The 20,519-nt window shown below is 40.5% G+C and overlaps 2 protein-coding genes across 4 annotated transcripts in view; one reads left to right on the forward strand and one right to left on the reverse strand.

Annotated features, from left to right (window-relative positions):
- Window positions 1–4,484, reverse strand: part of COL4A4 (collagen type IV alpha 4 chain) — a 114,832-nt gene extending 110,348 nt beyond the window's left edge. Inside the window, exon 1 of the mRNA XM_070422272.1 lies at window positions 4,276–4,484. The gene's annotated coding sequence lies outside the window, so the exon portion shown is untranslated. The remainder of the gene's footprint in view (window positions 1–4,275) is intronic.
- Window positions 4,485–4,811: 327 nt separating this feature from the next.
- The window catches only part of COL4A3 (collagen type IV alpha 3 chain), a 120,652-nt gene continuing 104,944 nt past the window's right edge, over window positions 4,812–20,519 (forward strand). For 2 of the 3 annotated variants that reach the window (XM_070422270.1, XM_070422269.1), the window contains exon 1: window positions 4,812–5,075. In XM_070422270.1, coding sequence (XP_070278371.1) covers window positions 4,968–5,075 — 108 coding nt within the window. In that variant the 5' untranslated portion in view covers window positions 4,812–4,967. Of the gene's footprint in view, window positions 5,076–5,212; window positions 5,257–20,519 lie in introns of those variants that run through there. The other variant, XM_070422271.1, reaches the window with a different exon arrangement.

A 20,519-nucleotide genomic window follows, 5' to 3' on the forward strand; every position in this document is an offset into this window, starting at 1 on the left:
ATTTATTCAAGAGAAATAAAAACACATGTCCACACAAAGCCATGAACAAAAAATATTCATAGCAACTTGATTTGCAGTAGCCCCAAACTGGAAACGATTCAAATGTGCAACAATTGGTAAATGGATTTTTTAAAAGTGATAGCCATACAATGGAATACTACTTAGTAATAGAAAGGAACAAATATTGTTCTGCTGAGTCAGAGAAGCTAAACACAACAGAGTACATACTATGTGATTCCATTCACATAAATTCTAGAAAATTCCTACTACTCTACAGAGACGAAAACAAATCAGTGGTTGCCTGGGAATGGGATGGACAGAGGGATGACTGCAAAGGGGCAGGCAGCAACTTTTGGGAGTGATAGGAAGATCTGCATCATGATTGTGGTATTGGCTTCACAGAGTCAATGCATCTACAAAACTCTTTAAATGGGTGCTTGTTTTTGCACATAAATTATAACTCAATAAATTTATTTTTTAAAGGTCTCAGTTATGTTAAAAAAATAATCTCTGTTTCTTCCCTCAAAGGCCTTGTAACCCAGAAAAGTAAAATACATGACAGTTTCTGTGCTATATAATAAAGGTTTGAACACAGGCCTTCCCAGAGACCAGGACCTGTGATCTTTGACTTACATCTGAAAACACAGGTTAATTACTCCATACAGACTACAGGGGAGGTCCCTGAAGTGGAGGGAACAGCAAGTACAAAGGCATGAAGTAATAAAGTTTACAGTGAACCTAAGAAGTATAGGGCGAAACAGGAGAGCTTTTAGAAGTTGATTTTGGACCACTCTATTCTAGAAAGTGTAAAAAATAGCTATAAAGGCAAAGAAGAACTCTGCAAGCTTTAAAATAAGCAAGTGACATGATGTATGTGATGGGCATTAGTAATGATCACCAAATATTTCCAGCTCTTTCCAGGAATGTGGTAGATTTCATTTCCTTGCCATTTGCAAAATGAAGCACGGTCACGTAACCACTTTGGCCAATGAAATGTGAAGGGAAGTAGTATGTGTCACATCCACATGAAAGCTTTTAGAGCAGTTTTTGATTTGGCACATTCTCTTCCCCTTCTGAGGTGATCAGAGAAGGGCACATTGAGTGAGATTTTCCAGGAAGTTCCTGAGAGGCCATGATAAGCAGAGCTCTTCACCTTTCCCTGTGATGAGCATGTCGCATAAATGGAGAAAAAATGTTCTTGTTACTATAAGATTGATGCTTAGGGATTGTTCGCAACTGCCCCCAAAGTAATCTAACCTTCCTGATACAATGTGCAGTTTTAGTGGAACTCTGACTATAACATAGATAATGGATTTCACAGGAGAGAACTTGCAAGGGAGGCTCCTGCAATCCACAGTTGATACGTGCAGGCACTAAGGCAGGGCCATGAGCTCAGGAAAGAATCTTGAGATGTAATAGCAAGAACTGACATGTGTTGATAATGACTGAGACTCTAAAAGAACCAAGGGGTCAACTATTCTAGAGGTGTTGAAAAGAGAAAGTTCTTACAAGAAGAGGAATGACTAAGTGGGGAGGGGAAGTAAAACAAGATTAATTTCTAAATTAATTAACATTAAATTTAACCTTTTTAAAAGGTTAAACAAGGAGCTACAAGCAGTCTGGCAAAGTGCAACTCATCAAAAGCAGAAGCACATCCCTATCCAAAGAAAGATCATAAACTTTGGAAGAAAACAGACCTGGGTGTGAATCCTCAGTGAATTTGTCAAGTCATCCAATGTCATTCATTCAGCAAATAGTAATCAACTTCAATCATTCATTCAGCAATTGAACACCAAAAAGGTCCCTACCCTAATGGGGCTTACATTCAAGTGTAGGGAAGCCAACACTACATATTTCAGCATTGTGCAGAGAACAGACATGATACTGTGATTATGACAAGGAGGGAAAAATAATAATATAGGGTTTGTCAAAGACAATGACCACTTCACTTTGTTCAAAACCCTTATCTGGCACCAAAGTCAAAGGTAGAGATTTGTGTGTCCTTTGTATGTACAATGATAGTTCATTGACCTCAAGGGAGCAAGTGGGTTGTGCTTCACCCTTTTCTACTGAGCTGAGAACATCTCTATCTTGTGCCACATTTCTCATCCACCTTATTTTCCTTTATGCAACTGGAGGATCAAATTCTACTATCGATTGTTTTGTGAAGACCCTGGGCAAAGAGTTTCTACTGGATCATTGCATTGAATTTCTATCACTCCTTGAGGTGGGTGCCATGACTATGCCCAGTGTACAGAAGAGCAGACCCACCCCAGAGAGGTTAGGTCACACTATTAAGTATGGAAAGGATTCAAAATTCAGAGTCTACTGTGGAGACCAAGCTCTTAACCACACTTCCTCCTTACTGTACAGGGTGGGGGGAAAGTAGGTTTACAGTTGTGAGTACATAAACCAGAGAGTTTATTTTTGTATTATTATTGTATTATTTTCCATACGAACAGCTATAAACCTATTTGGTCTCCCCCCTCCCCCCCATATTTACATGACAAGTTTCTCTCCTGCTCTGTTGTGGCATCAGAAGTGAGGTGCAGTTGACTGCTCCTCCCACTTCAAATGTGATAAAACTAAGTCTGGTCTTTCATCAAAATGACTTGGTTTCAGGGAAAAGAAATTAAGGTCCAAATTGAGAAATCTTCTGGAATTCAACAAAAAGGAGCAGCATTTAACACTAGCTTTGAGGTTATTTTCCCCCCAGGAAGTAGTGTTAGTCCATGCAAGATTATCATACGCCACTTGGAATTCTTGGACACTGTTATTTCAACAGAGCCTCTGATGTCCTGTCTACCCAGGATGGCAGGAGAAGGTTCCATAAGAACCTCCTGTCAATAGGAAGATGCTACTACATACCACCCTGCAATATATGTGACCTGGGAACACATAAGTCTTAATAAAGAGTTTAATATATATTTTATAAATATATAATCTTAATAAATATAACATATATTTGATTTTAATATATTTTTAATAATGCAATAAATCTTAATGAAGATGTAATAATAAAAGTCCATTTATTATTTTCCTAAGAAGAGACCCTAATTCAATGCAGCTAACTTAACTGAGACATGGATATTAAACAGTGGCTCTCAAACTTGGTTGTAGGTGGGAATCTCCCGGAAGCTTTAAAACAAACTGATACCCGAGTCCTACCACTGGAAAGTCTGGTGTAATTGGTTTGGGATGAACTAGGTATCAGGGTTTTTAGAGGCTCCTTCGGATATTCTAATGCACAACCACAGTTAACAATTGCAGGCATAAAAAAATAAAAATAATAATAAAAAAACAGAGGGAAGACTATAATATTCACTCTACAACTAAAAGGAAAAGGGCTGTGTCTTCATTCATCTACTGTCAGGGTTTTGTTCACCTACATAGGTCTAATACACTATCAGGCCCAATTCTAATTGAAGCAAGTGGTTCTCAGTGACCAAACCATATATTTTACGGATGGTGTTTGATGACCAACTGCTGCAGATGTCAGCTACACTGCTCGCATACAGGGGTTCCAAGCCTGGAGAAGAATTCAGGTGGTCTGTGAACTTGGATGGAAGTAAAAGTTACACCTCCAGCTTCACCAGCTTTCCTGGAAACTCAGCATTCCCTTGGGCGATGAATATGGACAACATTGATCATTGTATTCCAGTAGAACTGATTCTGATTTAATTGTGCTTTATGTATTTAAAAGCATTATTCGGAGAAGGGTCTGAATGCATCCCCAGAGCCATTGTAGTCAGTGGCACAAGAAAGGGCACCAGCCCTGCTTTGAAGAGTGTGCCCTGACGAGCCAGATAACTGCATGTTTGCATCCAAGGCCACCTCCACCAAGGGCACTCCGGGAGAGAGACACCCGGGACAAAGATGGCTCTGGGTTTCCCCTGCACTTCCGCAGATAAGATTTAGCCTGAAAAGCCAGTTCAACACAGCAGAGAATAGGATGGGCATTCTCTTTCGCCTCAGCTGCCTTCTGCTCTTGGCATTTCGGAGTGCCCAGACTGCCAGGCTGGTGGTAACTTGAGCCTCCAAATTAATCAAAACACACAGCGCCCAGTTCAAACCCAGGCAGACAAGCCAGGGAGCCAGACACGTTCTCCTCTGGTAACCCCCAGGCCCCAGCTGCACAACCCCCCCCCCCCCCCCCAGCCCGCCCCCCACCCCGCACGCCCCACCAGAGATGCCAGATTTCCTCCACTGCCCCCACCGGCAGGTGTCCCTGGCCCTAGGGCAGGGACTGCCCAGACTGGATCCTGGGCGCCTTACCTCAGGGGGCCGCCCACAGCGCCAGGAGCCGCCTCATCTCCAGCCGGCGCGGCGCACACCTCCAGGCTCTGCCGCGCCCCGATCCGGCGCGATTCGATTCAGCTGCCCTTCCAGGTGCAGGCGGTTGGAGAAGGGCGAGCAGCGAGTTCGCACCGTCGGGAGCTGGAGCCCGCAGGGCCTCTCCAGTGCCCGCACCCTGCGCGCCTCCCACTTAATCTGGGCACGGCCGCTGGCCACTCCCTTCACTCTGCTCCGCCGCCTCCCCATCGCACACCCCCAAATTCCCCACCTCCGACCCGCACCCCGCCCCGCTCCGCCTCGGCTCCAAGACTTTGGGAGCATCCCTCCCTTCACCCCTCACCTTGGACCCTCGCCCACCTGCCCCGCAGGCGCGCGGCCCTTCCTCGCCTCCCGGGCACGGCGCCCAGGTCGGAGGGACATAGCCCGGTGAGTTGGAGGGGAGGGGGGACGAGGGCGGGACCTGAGCCACTGCTTCCCTCCCTTGGAGCCACAGTCAAAAGCCTGGGTGGGGAGGGACGGACGGCGCTGCTGGGCCCTACAAAACACGCCCCATACTGGCTGGCGAGGCCAGCTTCACCGCCGGACTCCCCTACCGAGAGCCACGCAAGGGACGCGGTGGCCGGATCGCCTGCGGGACCCGGACTCGCCGGGACTCTGAGCGGGTGCCCACCATGAGCCCCTGGACCGCGCGGGGGGCGCCCGCCCTCCTGCTGCCGCCAGTGCCGGTGCTGGTGCAGGTGCTGCTCCTGCTGCTGGCGGCCGCGCCCGCCGCGGGCAAGGTGAGTGCAGGGCGGCGCCACCCCCATCCCGCACTGCAACTCCCACCCTCAGCCCTGGGGACACGCCCGCTCCACTTGCCTGGGCGCTGTCCTGGAGACCCTTCCTGGTGGCTGCGGGCTCCATGGAGGTCCCTAGGCGGGCAGCGTGGGCGGTGAGCAAGCGGAGATGCCCAGGGAGCAGGTGGGTAGGTTGGTCGATGATCGCCAGGGATGAGTGCGTGAGAACAGGGGATGCAGAGACGCGCGGTGTCTCACAGGTTGGTGAATCAGAGCAGGCAGCGTGTCCTGGCAGAGAGCACACAGGGCTGGTAGTGAAAACCCAAGCCGGAGTCCTGGCCCTGCTGCTCCTTAGATGTCATTTCACACTGAACTCTGACCTCTCTGGGTCTCAGTTTCCTCCTTGCCAAAGCTTGTGCTCCAGTGTTCAATCCGCCTCATCGGGAAAAGCCGATGCCATCACTGACGAGTGAACATCACCTTAGAGATAGAACTGATGTTAGTATAAATGAAGCCACCTGTCACTTTCATTTCCAGTAGGAACTGGAAAGATCCCCCATTCATTTAAATCCAGCCCATATTCTTATTCTTTGCAATTAAAGATAAGTTGGGTGTCCTCAATACTGCTATGGCTCCTAGAGTTGAGTTACTTGATTTTAGGTTGTGAAAATGAAATTCAACTTTTCAGATTCTTTCTGTGACTTTTATATTAAGAATTTTAATTTGGAAAAATAATTTGGGGTAATAATGCAATTGTTTCATTTCCAAGCATAAGCAGATGTTTTACAAATTTCACGACTGAGATTATTATTGGAAATTAATAGTCCCGTGCATTTATGTTCCATAAAAAGATTTTTGGAACCTTTGGCCACATGTAATCCAAGTACTTTCCATGCAAATTAAAATGTAAATTAAAACATTACAGATGAAGCTAACATGCTCTTGATAACCTCCATACATAGGCCCCTCCTCTGTCTAAACAAGGTATCCACTCACCACTTCATGTTTTTTTCGCAGCGTTTCCTATGCATTTACATGCACATATGTGGACCCACAAACATTTAACATAAGTGATATGATTGATTTTATATGTATATATTATGTTATATGTTATATGTTTGTTATATGTTTGTTATATGTTATATGTTAATATCCTTTTGCAACCTATAAATCTGTCCATGTCAGTATTTAAGATAGATCTATCTCTTTTTTTCTTTTTTGCCCCCTTGCATAGTTTTCCACAATATGAATATGCCAAAACTATTGGGCCTTTCTCTTGTAGATTTACAAAACTTAGGCTATTTAGTGTTTTACATTTTATAAGTTTTGTAATCCATGTAATCTCTTCATGGAGCTGGTTCTAACCAATGTATTTTGCATAGACTAGGAATGTGCAACCCTGGTAGCTCAGTATTTCTGGGGATAATGGATGAAACTCATCCAAGTCAGTGTAGATTGTCTACCAGCTTTAATCTAGGAATAGATAAATCCAACAAGCAAAAAACCTCAAGGAGATGTATGCTATGGGAAGGTCTGGGGGAAAGGTCCAGAGCAGGGTTTGCACATTCTTCTAAACTCAAAAAAAAAAAAAAGAAAAGAAAAAAAGGAGATATATATTAGAGAGAAGTGGAGAAAGAGAGGGGGAATCACATGTGTATAAAGATCAGCCAGGAAAAGTGTGCTCTGTGATTATACAACCTCTAATTAGACTAATTTTCAATTATATTGTCATATTCCCATATTATTATTTTTTATTGATTTTTTTTAGAAAGAGCGAAAGGGAGAGGGATAGAGAGATAGAAACATCGGTGAAAGACATCATCAATTGGCTGCCTGCTGCACACACCCCCACTGGGGATCGTGCCAGCAACCCAGGCATGTGCCCTGACCAGGAATCAAACCAGCGACCTCTTGGTTCCTGGGTCGATGCTCAACCATGGAGCCCATATTATTTTTTACATGTCAAACTTGAGATAACAGTTTATCTTTCCTCTTTTGGCCCTAAAAGTCCAGACTGGGCAGAAACATGGCAAGCAAATACCAGGAGCTGAATAAGAGCTGGATTTAGGGAGGATACTCTCTCAACAGAATTCATTTTTAAATTTAAAAATGTAGGGTGAATTAGGAAACATTTCAAACTAACAGGAAGTGATGTGACAGACACCGTTGTATCTGTCCTCAAGAGTAAGCAAGCATGAATAAGCTTTAACCTGTTTGCTCTCACATTTCTCCCCTTTAGGAAAAACAATGTATAAATAGAGAAGGTCACACACACAGTCTTTACTCCATCTCCCACCCCCACGATGTGTGCGCACAGCTGACCATGGGTTTGAACTGTGAGTCCACTAATTTTTTTTTTTTTTAATAAATGGAACAGCCCTTCCTATTCCAGGGTTTCACATCCTCGGATTTCCTATCAGCAGATTCAACCAACCGTGGATCAAAAAACAACAGTATTTCCTCATTCCCAACTGCACATGGAAAATACTGTTTTCCAGCAGAGGTTGGTTGAATCCACCAATGCACAGGGCCAACTCTAGAGTATATATATATATATATATATATATATATATATATATATATATTGCCATTTAAATGTGCAGAAAATATTTTATTCCAGTCTTCGATTTATCTTCTCATTTAATTACTGGTACCTTAATGTATAACATTTTTGTCTACTATAATCTCAAACTTATCCATTTTTTTCCTTAGTATTTTGTGGTTTGCATCTTTTGAAGAAATCCTTTCCTTCCCTGGTATTATAAAAATGTTCTCATTTTTTTTTAAAAAAGAGTTTTACAGTTTAACTCTTTTACATTTAGAACTTTTAATCCTGGAATTGTTTTCTACTTATACAACATGATTTCATCTTCTTCCATAGAGGTAGCAAATTATCCCAACACGACTTATTGAACAGTCCATTCCTTTCCTCACTGTTTTGTAGTATTACATCTGCAAACATGTGTAGCAAGCACTCGTTCATATTTGAGTCTATTTTCATGTATGGGTGTGTTCATTTGGGGATTTACTTTCTCACAATGGTTTAGGGTTCTCTGTTTCTTTACTTCCAAAGTATTTCATATTTTATCACTACTGTAAATAGCATATTTTGCAAAATTTAATAGTCTAACTATTAAAGGTAGAGCAAAACACAGTTGAATTTTGTATTTTAATTTTAATAAAGCAACTTTGAATAGTTGAAATGCATTTAAGGCTAAAAAGTTTCCTCTAAAATACTGCTTTAGCTGCACTACACACATTTTCATAAGCACTATTTTAATATCACTAAATTTAAAAATCTTTTCTAATTGATTTATTTCTCCTATGTGTTATTTAGATGTTTATTTATTTTTAATATCCCAAAATATGGAGATTTTCTAGTTATCTTTTTTATTGAATTGTGGTAGAGATAATGTTCTGACTTCATAGATTTCTATGTAAATCAATTAGATCAAGATTTTTGATCATGCTATTAAAATTATAATGTATGTGCACATGTGTTTCTTAATATTTCCTACTCAGTGGATATTTAATCTGAGATTCTATACTTTTCATCAAATCTAGAAAATTGTCAGACATTTCTTTTTTATATTTCTCCTTTCCCACTCTACTCCTGGAGTTCTTAGGATGCATGCTGGACCTTCTCACCTTTTCCTCCAGTTCTCCTAACTTCTTACTTATATCAGATCCCTTCCAGATGCTACTCAGCTCCTCTTGGCCTCACTTTGCTCCTGGGTTGTGGGGACTTACTTCCCCAGCTTTCACCTTGGCCACAGACTTGACACAGACACAGCCTGATGGCTCCTTAGATTCTATCTCATGGCTTCTTATTGTGCTCTAGAAATGTAGGGAATTAACACCTACAGGGAAAATCTTTGCCCAGTGGGAGACAGGAGCCATTGGATAAAATTGTCTCCACAGAACAACTGTCATGAAGTATGAAGGTTTTGCAGACTCCCGATTAGACCAATTACCAGTTGTACTTGAGATCAAGTTGTAGCATTTTGAGCTTTTGTTTTGGTGCTGCTTCCCTCCAGGCTGCACTCTATGAAACATAATCATACCCGTCTTTCAATTTTTAATTCTCTCTTCTGTTGTTTGTAATTTTCAGATTTTAAAAATCTACTTTAATTTTCAATAATAAAAGAAAACTCTAGAACCATTCGATATGGGTTGTGCCTAAATATCTGTACAACTTTTTCTCCAAAAAGTTAAGATGGTTGGCCCTGGCTACAAATGCTTAAAGCTATACACATTACCATTTGTATATATTCAATTATATTGCCCCACTATCAAAGTATGAGGAAGTTATGTGCATAAAGAATTAAAGAAACATTACCAAAACAGCAAACACTTGGAGAAATGAATGTAGATAAGGAGCGATGTATTAAAAACCAATATGGCACACCTCGCCTTTCTTGTTCAACTATAAACTAGGTATCACTAGAGTTCAGCCAGGTAGCAGGTTCAGTGTTACCTTGAACCAGTTACCTCCTGAAAGAGCCATATTTTTGTTATCTGAAAGTGGTGGTACTTTATGTATTGTAGATAAAGTATTCAATACAATGCCTGGTACAAAGTAAGTAGCCAGCTTTTATATTCTAGCTATAATTATTTGATTATTACTATGAAAAGTAGGACAGAGAGAATGGGACAGAGACTTAGACATGTGGCCAGGTGTTGGGGATTCACTGAAAAACTAGACAGTCTGCATCCCTGGCCATGGTTAGGAGTCTAGCAGAGTAGGGCAGAGAGACAACAGCCCAGGAAACAAATGTGCAACTAGATCGTGGTGCCTGCCAGGATAGAATGGGATGTGGTGACGGGAAGGTGAGATTCTACCATAGCTAGAGGTGGTTGGGAACAGCTCTCTAAGGAACTGGCTCACAGGCTAAGTAAGCCCTTACATGGAGACAGCCTTGGGAAGCATTGAAGAATGTGGCCAGGCCAGGGTCTCTCCAATTTTATGGCTCCTGGGTTGTTAAAGAATAAAACCAGACTAACAGAAGTTTTTTTGTAAAAAGAAAGAGAAAAAGTTGAGTTAATTTACTCACCACAAAGGGAATGTATATGCTGAGTATTTTGCTAGAGGTGGAGTGAGGAAAGGGAAGCAGGGAACCAGGGTACCCCAAGGGGATGGGGTCAGGGTGGTTGTGCTCATGGAGGATGGAAAATTGCTCACTGCATAAGGTGAAATCAGTCCACAAGACTGCATGTGGCTGAACATCGTATAATCTTAATGTTTGCACTGAACAAATTAATATTGTAACATAAAGAGCTATTCACAAGACATTAGCACTGGATGAGTAATGAATTCACACTGTGACTTGGTAATGGGCCCACTTCTCAAGTGGTGTGATGAAAACATTCTTCTTTCATTCCTGTTGATGTGTCTCTGTCATTCTCTCCTCAACCTCATTTAGACTAGACAGGTCTTCATTTGCTGAATGTGGCTGTGAGGCCCAGGGCAGGAAGTTGATGCTGCACCTGAAGAGCCCTTGTGGCAGCCAATGTAGGCCAGGGCCTGAAGGGGCTCCAAGCCAGGGAAGGGTGAAACCAGTTAAGGACCTGCTGGAAGGAGGTGAAGAGCTCTTCACTCAAAGAACCAGCAACACCAGCCCCACCCCACCCCATGCTGGTCAGGAAGGCAGAATGTCACCTGGGCCCACCTCAAACCTCCACAGTGGGAATCTGCATTTTAACCAGCTCCACAGGCGTTTGTGGACACACTGTTGTCTGAGAACAGTGCCAGCCTCCATTAGCAGTCTGGAGGGTCCTTCAATGGGATGGCACTCAGGACTGTGACATGACTCCAGTTTTAAAGATTTGTTCCCTCCTTCGGAATCCAACTTACATAAACGACAAGGGACAAAACAGGAGACAAGTCATGTTGGTTTCTCTTTGGCTATGTCTTGCAAGTCAGAAAGAGAGGAAAGAAGGGGAATCAGTCTAGTTCAGTGGCTCTCAACCTTCTGGCCCTTTAAATACAGTTCCTCATGTTGTGACCCAACCATAAAGTTATTTTCGTTGCTACTTCATAACTGTAATGTTGCTACTGTTATGAATCGTAATGTAAATATCTGATATGCAAGATGGTCTTAGGTGACCCCTGTGAAAGGGTTGTTCGACCACCAAAGGGGTCGCAACCCACAGGTTGAGAACCGCTGGTCTAGATCAACATAGCAGTTGCTCAATCTGTCCATGTTCATTGATTCAGTGCTCTTAATTTGATGATCATTCATGTACACACTAAGGAAGGTTAAAAAATCCAGTTCATGGTTCAATTTATGTGTACATACCTAAGCTAAGATATGTGTCCTATAAATGCACACACATATGTTTAAAGAGTATTTGATATTCTCAGCATTTTAGTAATAATTATTGCGATGAATTAATGGTTTTTAAAAAGTGGAATTCTCAGAACTATTTAAAACATAACCATACGCTCTAGCCAGTTTGGCTCAGTAGATAGAGCATCGGCCTGCAGACTGAAGGGTCCTAGGTTTAATTCCAGTCAAGGACATGTACCTGGGTTGCAGGCTCCTCCCTGGCCGGGGCCCTGGTCAGAGTTCATGCAGGAAGCAACCAATCAATGTGTTTCTCTCACATCAATATTTTTCTCTGTCTTTCCCTCTCTCTTCCACTCTCTCAAAAAATCAATGGAAAAATATCCTCAGGTGAGGATTAAAAAACAAGACCAAAAACAAAAAAAAAACATAACCATATAAAATCTTTTACTTTTCTGACAGTAGTTTGGGACAAGTTAGGAATTTTCCATCTTTAAACTTTAAGATCAATGTTTGTTCATTAGATTGTCTCTCCAAATTAGTCTTGGAGCAGTGATTCCACTGTTTAAAAATGAGTTCAAGTGTATTTAGAAACCTTGGGAGAGTCATCATTATGTAGACAAAACAGTCAGGTCACTGGATTTTTTTCCCCACCAGGATATTTTGTTGTTACTTGAACTTCTCAAGGAAAAAGTTCTGCAAATGGAAAGTTGAGAAAGCTTCAGTGTTTTCCCTGAGAATCAAAGGACAAAGTATGTCTGGAAAGACCCAAGACAACTCATTTTTGAGTTTCACCACGTGACAGGATAGGTTTCTGTTGTTTATTAAATGTGATATTGGGAAAGCTGAAGAGTTCACATGCTGGCTTTTAAACAAGTTTTATGTGCTGTAGTTTAGAACATGTTTAAAAGTACAAAAAGAAATATAAAAATAAAAACTGTCTATAATCATGACACTGTAGATGTTTACTGGTAACATTTTGGTGTATCCCCTTCTAGACTTTTTAAAAAATATTTTTGTATGTTTTTATTGATTTCAGAGAGAGGAAGGGAGAGGAGATAGAAACATCAATGATGAGAGAGAATCATTGATCGGCTGCTTCCTGCATGCCCCCTACTGGGGATAGAGCCTGCAACCCAGGCATATGCCCTTCACTGGAATCAAACCTGCAGCCCTTCAGTCTGCAGGTTGACACTCTATCCACTGAACCAAGCCGGCTAGGGCGAAAGAATGATTCTTGACACTATTATCCTTTTATATTCAAAGCATCAATGAAATGATTTTATTTACTGAAGTATTATTTGTTTCTGCAATCTAAAAAGAGTTTAACTTGTTTCTAGGGATTTCTCCTACTGATCTCCTTGAAGATGGGTGTCATGCCTTACTCACCCTTCTGGGTCCAGCTCTTGGAATCACACTGGTACTACTGGTCCTCAATGAATGTTCATGGAATGAGGCCAACATGTTATTAAATACCAAAACTAAAATTCAATAAAGAATTAATAGATTCTTGAACCCTTTGGCCTAAGCCTAAAAAGAAAACTCTATTTTTCAGATGAAATATTGAAGGCTTTATTTATTCATTCAGCTAGATGCTGGGACAAAGGTAGATTAAACCAATGTTCCTTCCTGCTGCCACAGAGAATGCCACCAAGTGAGAGGTTTAGATAAGTGCACAGACAGTAACAGTGAAATTACACATGCTGGGACTAGGCAAGTTTGGGAAAGCAAAACTTAAGTGCAATTGAGAAGGAAGAGCAAAGATCAGTAAAAACAGCAAACATGCAGGGTTTAGATGAAGCAAATGTATAAGGGTAATGGAGTCAGAAAGTAAGATTCCAGTGACTTTAAAACATAGTTTATCTTTAAAGTACTTAAATTTGTTGGAATGGGCAGAAAGCAGCATGTAGAGTTGCTGATGGTACTTTTACCTTCTCTCAGCCTCTGCCCCAGCTGGAGCCCGGGTCAGCTTTTAATAACAGGGCTGGATTCTCCTTATTTTGCAGAGTCCACAAGCCCTTCCAAAAAGTGATAAAACTAAGAACAGTGCTGTATCTGAAATCTCATAAGATAAGGTTCCTACCAATTGGAAGCCAGACTAAATGCCAATATAGATACCAGTGCTAATTGCTATCGATGCAGTTGGAGCAGAGGACCAAGAACTGATCAATCAAACACTGCATGTGCCTGGGGCTGTGCCCATAAAACTGGTCAGAGATTTGTACTCACTGTGACCTGCTCAGGCCTTTCATAGATGGAGCATTCAGACCTCAAAAGACCTGAACAAACAGTATCCCCACATCCCAGGAGAGCAGTCATGCAGGCAAGGGCATCTGAGGCACCCTGCCATCTAAGAGAAGCAGCGCATGGCAGCAGTAAGACCCCTCATCCTGTGCAGGGATAGTTTGGCACAGGTCACTTGAATTCCAAGACTCTCCATTTCCTCTATTATAAGATGTGGTTGATAAAACCTACCCTCCTATCTCCAGAAATAATGTACTTGAACACATTTTGCACACAGGAAAGTGTTCTAAAAATGCCAAGTTGTATTGAGACAGGAATGAGTTTCAATGTCAGAAAAGCAATAGTCCAAATATGTTTCTTATATGCATTTAATTCTCCTGTTATTTTTGTGACCTAGTATCAACTTCCTGGAATGTATTAAGGAGTTTTTATATTTTCAAAAATATTATTCAGTGCATTCTTTGCTGTTGGTATTTTCTAATAACATTATTTAGAAACATCAGCAGAAATGCCATCCTCCCTCAGCACTGTCCCCATTAAAAAAATGAACTGTCTTATTTACTTTGCACCATCCCATGTGAATAATGATGCTACAACTCACCCAGTGATTTCATCACTTTTATGGTTACTTTCCAAACACTTCAATGAAAATACCTGTTAATTATGGAGATAATCCTGGGTAACATTTAATGATAATAAATTATTTCTTTTTTTAGCTTTAAAATATAGGCTCTTTGGCATGTATTTAAAAGAGAAGCCAGGTAACCAGCTTTGGCATACAGCCTCCCTCAAATTCCATTAATATGTAATCAGCTGCAACAGGGTAGAAAGTATAAATTCACTTGGTGCCCATTCATGGAGCTCCTTAAGTGCAACGCACTGGGCTAAGGAAACCCTTGGAATATCCTTTATACAGAGGCTGACTCCTTGGGAAGTTTTAAGATGAAGTCTCTAGAACTAGTTATCAGATTGAGCAAAGATATTTTTTCTATGTTGATCTTTTTTTCTAACAATAAAAGTAATATATGCCCATCTGTGAACATTCGAGATCTATAGATAAGTATAAAAATAGTACTACTAATATAAAAACCTAGAATAGACAGTGTTAATATTGTGTTATATTTGTATAAAGTGAGATCATATAGAATTTTGTATCTTCCTTTTTTGACATTATATGGTTATTACTTTATTTCTCACATAATCAAATACCTTTTAGAACCAAATGCATCCTATTCCATCATGTTGATATACCATGTTTAGGTTTCTTTCACCTGAATTTTTGATATTATAAACAAAGCTATGTGACCCTAGCTAAGTGGTTGAGTTTTGTTTTCCTTCTCTGTAAAATGGGGACAATAATATGAACCTATAGGTTTATATATATGATGATGATTAAACATGATAATGTCTATAAATGCTTAAAACTTTGCCTGTTGCATTAGTAACTCAGTAAGTGTTCACGGTGATGAGCAGTCATATTCGGCAGTACTTGACCAAATCATTCGGATTTTACCTACTAGACCTCAGTGGTCAGACGTCTTTCAGTTTACAATCTTTTGTTGCATACTGAGAGAGCAATGAAGCCACACATTTCTAAAAATTAGTTTTTAATTATTTCACAAAGTATATGTTTTATTTTTTAATTTCAATTTATCAACAGGAATACTCATGAATTCAATTAGAATTGTTCCTAATGACACTGCATTCACTAACATTGGATTTTTTTAAAGATATGACTTTGGCCGAAACTGGTTTGGCTCAGTGGATAGAGCGTCGGCTTGCAGACTGAAAGGTCCCAAGTTCGATTCCGGTCAAGGCCATGTACCTGGGTTGCGGGCACATCCCCAGTAGGAGATGTACAGGAAGTAGCTGATCGATGTTTCTCTCTCATCGATGTTTCTAACTCTCTATCTCTCTCCCTTCCTCTCTGTAAAAAATCAATAAAATATTTTTTTTTAAAAAAGATATGACTTTGGAACATATGGAAAGTAATTTCTAAGTAAATAGATTTCTAAGGGCTATGCATTTCCAAAAGAAGTAGAGTGGATCTGTTTGTTTGATTGTTTGCTGTGCCATTTTGCAAAATTTTGGAAGTATGTAGATAAATATCTTGAATTGTTCTGGTAAAACTAAGCATTTTGGGCAAAAGAGCCTAGGATAACAGTAACCAGCATAAGGACAGGATGAATCTGGAGAGTTCCTGAGAAACTGGTGGCCCAGGAACATCTGAATGCTCCAACCAGAGACCAGAGCCAAGTAGCAGATGACAATAAGGGGAATGCAAATCAGAGGGCTCACTGGAAATGTATTTAACTTCAAACTTTAGGTCAAGCCAAACAGTAGACTGACTCAAACTTAGTGTTTATCAAACTTGGCCAGAAGGACTCAAAGTAAGAAAAGACAAGGTCAACAGGCAGGCAGGCAGATAGAAAGCAGGTGATCCCAGAAAACGGTGCAGTGGATGTCTGCTCTTTTTTCCTGACCACTCTCCTTTTCTCCTCTGGTGTTACCATGTTGATTGTGCCTGAGAAAACTTTCTTCCCCTCACAGTGTCGCTTAGCCAAGGGTTGGGCACATAACCTACGCTGAACCATTCAAGTGCCCTCTCCAGGAATTTGAATCTACAACTGAAAGGGCAAGGATCTTATCCATCCTGACAGCATGCCTGGAACATTCTCCGTTAGTTTTTATACCTTGATCCTCACAAGAGCCCGGAGGCTGAACTCTTCTGGGGCCTGTTTATTTAACTTTTCTTCAACTTCTGTGTGCTACCCTATTCCAACAAATTCCTCTTTTATCATTCAGTTAGCATAAGTAATTTCTGTTGCTTGCCACCAAAGAACCCTGGCAAGGATTCAGGAATCCAGACAACAGTCTAGCCAACAGAACTGGTGGGTCAGCAGCCTTCTACCCCAGCTAAGTATCCTCTGATATTAACATCTGAGGAGAGAGTTACCTTCAGGAGCAACAATTTTCACCAACCAGCGTGCATGGGTGCGCTTTTGCTAGGAAACTGACCTGGCAGTTACCCAAGATGGACTGGGGCATGTGAGAACTGAATTACTGATTAATCATTGCTTATCATCAAATTATGAGACATTTTATGCTTTATATATATCTAGCATGAGTGCCAGTCCAGGTAAATTCAAGATTAACTAAATCAATCTTATAAAATACATGATAAACATTGAATATCATCCCTACTCAAAAGATGGGATTTGGAATAGCTACTTGACTTAGACATTAATTGAGGTATCCTGGCTTGCCAGCTTGGTTTCAGCCCTCTGCCTTGCTCACCCATACACCTTGAGAAGTTATGGTCCTTGCATGTGTTTACCAAGAAGGACTTAAATGTTTTGCTGTACTGCTGTATTTTGGTATTCATTTCCAAGTCTGTTTTCATTAAATATGCCCTTTCACTTTTTAAGGTCTGCCTTTTCTCCTCCACTAGAAATAATTTTTTAACTGCTCTAAGTAACTTAATTTGAGCATGTTTAAAGTTCAAAACCAGAAACAACCTAACCAAACAGAGCATCTTAAGTATACAAAAAGTCTAATCTTTTTTTTCCATTATGCACATTTTGGAAAAATTCTCTCTAAAACTTGTGTACACATTCTTGATCCTCACTTTGCATAGCTGCCTCATTGGACTTTTGACATTAGGTTGAATTCTTTTATTTAGGAGTGAATTCAGTCAACCAAGTTGTAAAAAGAAATTTAAAAGTTTCTGGCCAAGTACAAGGTTTAGTTTATTACTGATTAAATGAAGGATGGATGGCTTCAGGTGATCTGCCACAGGGCTCTCGGCAATCACCCCAGGTAGTTAGTGTGTACTGTAACTACACAAAAAATCAGAAAAAATCTCCATAGGAACTGATTAGCGTTTAGCCGCCTGAAGAAAAGAACAATTTTACAATTTTTCTTGCTCTTGAATGTAAGGTAAAGCAGTCATTACTACTGGAAATATAATGTAAAATGTGGGTTTAAGGTAGTGTATCCATCTTCAAAGATAAAAGGGATGTGTATTTTATTTTATTTGTTATACAGTGCACCAGTTTTCCCCACTCCAACCACCATGTTGCTATTTTAATCTTTTATAAATATTTGGTCCTGTTGAGACCTGGAGGTGAGGCCCAACCCATGGCTAACTGGGTGAATGTTCCCTGTCAGGAATCAGGGAAGAAGTTGAAAGATAACTGTAATTCAGAAAGAAAGCCTTGGGTCAGTAGTTCTCAGACTTTAGTCTGCAAAACAGTCTTTTGTGGAGATTATTTTAAAATGCAGATTTCCTGGCAAAATCCTCATGGTGTGGCCTAGGGACCTGCACTTGTCACATGATTCTGGTGCAAGTGGTTCTTGGAGCTCTCCTGTAGAAACACTACATCAGAAGGATGGAACAGGGGGGATGTCTGCCTCCCTCTGGGCCTGGAGTTCCAGACCTGTGGGTCTCTGGAAGAGTTCCCAGATGTTAGAGACAGCCTGTCACTCAGAGAGTCTACCCAGCATTGGGCAGGAAGAGCTCTGACAAAAACAGAGTGGACTGTACATTGAAGAAGCCAAACAATGCTAGCTCTTTTGATGGAGAGTTTGGTTGATGATGATCGGCCATCACTCATAATTATGATGATACCACTGTCTCAGCTGCCCTACTAGGAAGTAAGAGGAGAATGCAATAGTGACCTGTCTTCCCCAAGGCCAGTGTTGATGGTGGCATCAATGCATCTGCTCTTCTGAGAAAAGGCTAACATAGGTAGCAGCTAATAGTGAGAGACCTCCCAAGGGGAATTTGAATTATGTTGATCCAAATCAAAGCTACAAAATCCAGCCAATTCTCACAAGGAGGTTCTTTCTCTGTTGTCAACTTAGGAGGATCTTGAGTTGGGTTATATTAAGGAGGCAAGTAGACTCCTTATTTGTAAATTTTACTAGGACTGGCATGCTATGGGGAAAAGTATAGATCATCAGTTTTTCAGAGGTATTCTATAAAATGAAATGCCCTTGCTCAGGACACATGTGAAGAATATGAAAGATTCCCTTTTTAAGTCTCCTTCGTAACAACTTGTAAGAATCATATTGATACTGACCTTATGCATTCACCGTGCCACATATTTATGTGAATTATTCAGTTTAGTGTTGGACAATGTGAAATACACATATGAATATATATAGCAATAAGCCACATAATAATTAGGCTTTATTGTGTGAAGGTTAAAGAAAAATGCAATTAATTTGGTTGGGCATAAAAGCTAGCATTTGGTAGTCAACACAACTATAACTTACTATATACAACAAATGCATCCTAGAAAAAGTTCCAGGTAAACATGTGCCCCCAAAACAAACTATATTGTTAACTTACTGCTTTAAAAGAAATTTTGAACCCATCAAGAAATAAATATTTAAGAATCAACTGTATATTTAAGTACTTACTTTATCTTAAACACACTAGCAGGAAAATTAAATAGTGCATCAATACTAGCAATATAGAGTTGAAATGTAAAGAAAATTTAGTCCTTGACAACATCATAAACTTAGATGCTTGTCAATGACACGGAAAATTCTACCTGGAACATTGAGTTTGAAACTACTTGGAACAACCCCCTCTTATTGGTCTCCTCACTTATCAGACATTTTCCAGATATTTTCAGTACAGGTGGTGAAATTCCAGTTGCATAGAAATAAATGTCTCCTATCCTTGTGATCAAGATGACATATCTGTAAAGGTCAGAGTACCTTACTCAGGGTAAGAGAGTAATTGTTCATCTTCCTGAATCAGGGACCTTTTAAATATGGACTGATTTGCTGAATGGGTTCTTCTGCAAAATGAGAAAATTGGGAGGAGGATGAGCATGAGGATGAGAAAATGATGGTGTTCACTCTGCACTAAATCAGATTTACCAGGGATGAAACTGAAAATCTGACAATGCTTTTGCAAATATGGGCTTTGAATGGTGTGGCCAAGACAAGGGCAAGGAATGGCAGCAGGGAAGAGCTGTGTACTACCTAAATGAGCACGCATGCTGGTTTGGACATATATACCTGGATGAGCCTTTTTTGATGGAGAACAGAGATTCTCCCAGTATCTCAAGAAATCAAGTTTCCCATAAGTATACACATTTAGCAATAAGAGAAATAGGAATCTAAATCTTGATTCAGGTCTCATGGATAATGGAAGTTATTTTAGGAATATGCAGCTTTAATGACCAAAGTAACTCATTGTCCCTTCAACAGCAGGAATTATAGAAATTCTGTAGAAGTTTCTGCTTCTTTCATTTCTGCCCCAGCCAACCAACCACCTTACCCTCTGCCCTGTGTGTGTGCTATGTCTCATGGTTTCTGCTTGCTCAGCTTCTACATCCTCATGGTTTCTGCTCATTGACATCTTCTCCTGCCAGAATGTGTCTCTTCTGCATCTCTCTGTTGGTCTGGGCTTCCACTATCACCACCAGACATTTAAGTTCCAACTCCAGAGAGAATCTGATTGGTCCACAGGTCAATGGACTCACTGTGCACAAGGCTCTGGTCCATCATAAACTCTCAAACAACAATCCCTATTATTTTGCCTTTATAGAGTCTTATGGGAAAAATGTCCCCAAATTATTTATTTTCAAAAATTAAAGTAAATATTAGTAATACCAGATATTATCTTATTGTTCTCCAATAGAAAAGTATTTTAGGCCCAAATATAACAACCTTTCTTTATAGAAATCTTGGCTTCTTTCTAAGTTATTAAAGGACTTTAAAAAATAAATTTCGGTATTAACATTGGGTTTTTTTGAGGTGCCTGAAGTTAGAAAGTGATAACTATTTGGACATTGTACCTTTTTCTCTAGATTTTTTTTTTTGTCTGATTCTGTTTATAAGCAGATATTCAACACTGAAAAACGGATCCCAAATAGCCTTTTCAAAGCTCAGCGAT

Source organism: Myotis yumanensis, unplaced genomic scaffold (assembly GCF_028538775.1).
Source record: "Myotis yumanensis isolate MYYU_CA2020_CCGP unplaced genomic scaffold, mMyoYum1.0.hap1 SCAF_8, whole genome shotgun sequence".
Taxonomy (NCBI): domain Eukaryota; kingdom Metazoa; phylum Chordata; class Mammalia; order Chiroptera; family Vespertilionidae; genus Myotis; species Myotis yumanensis.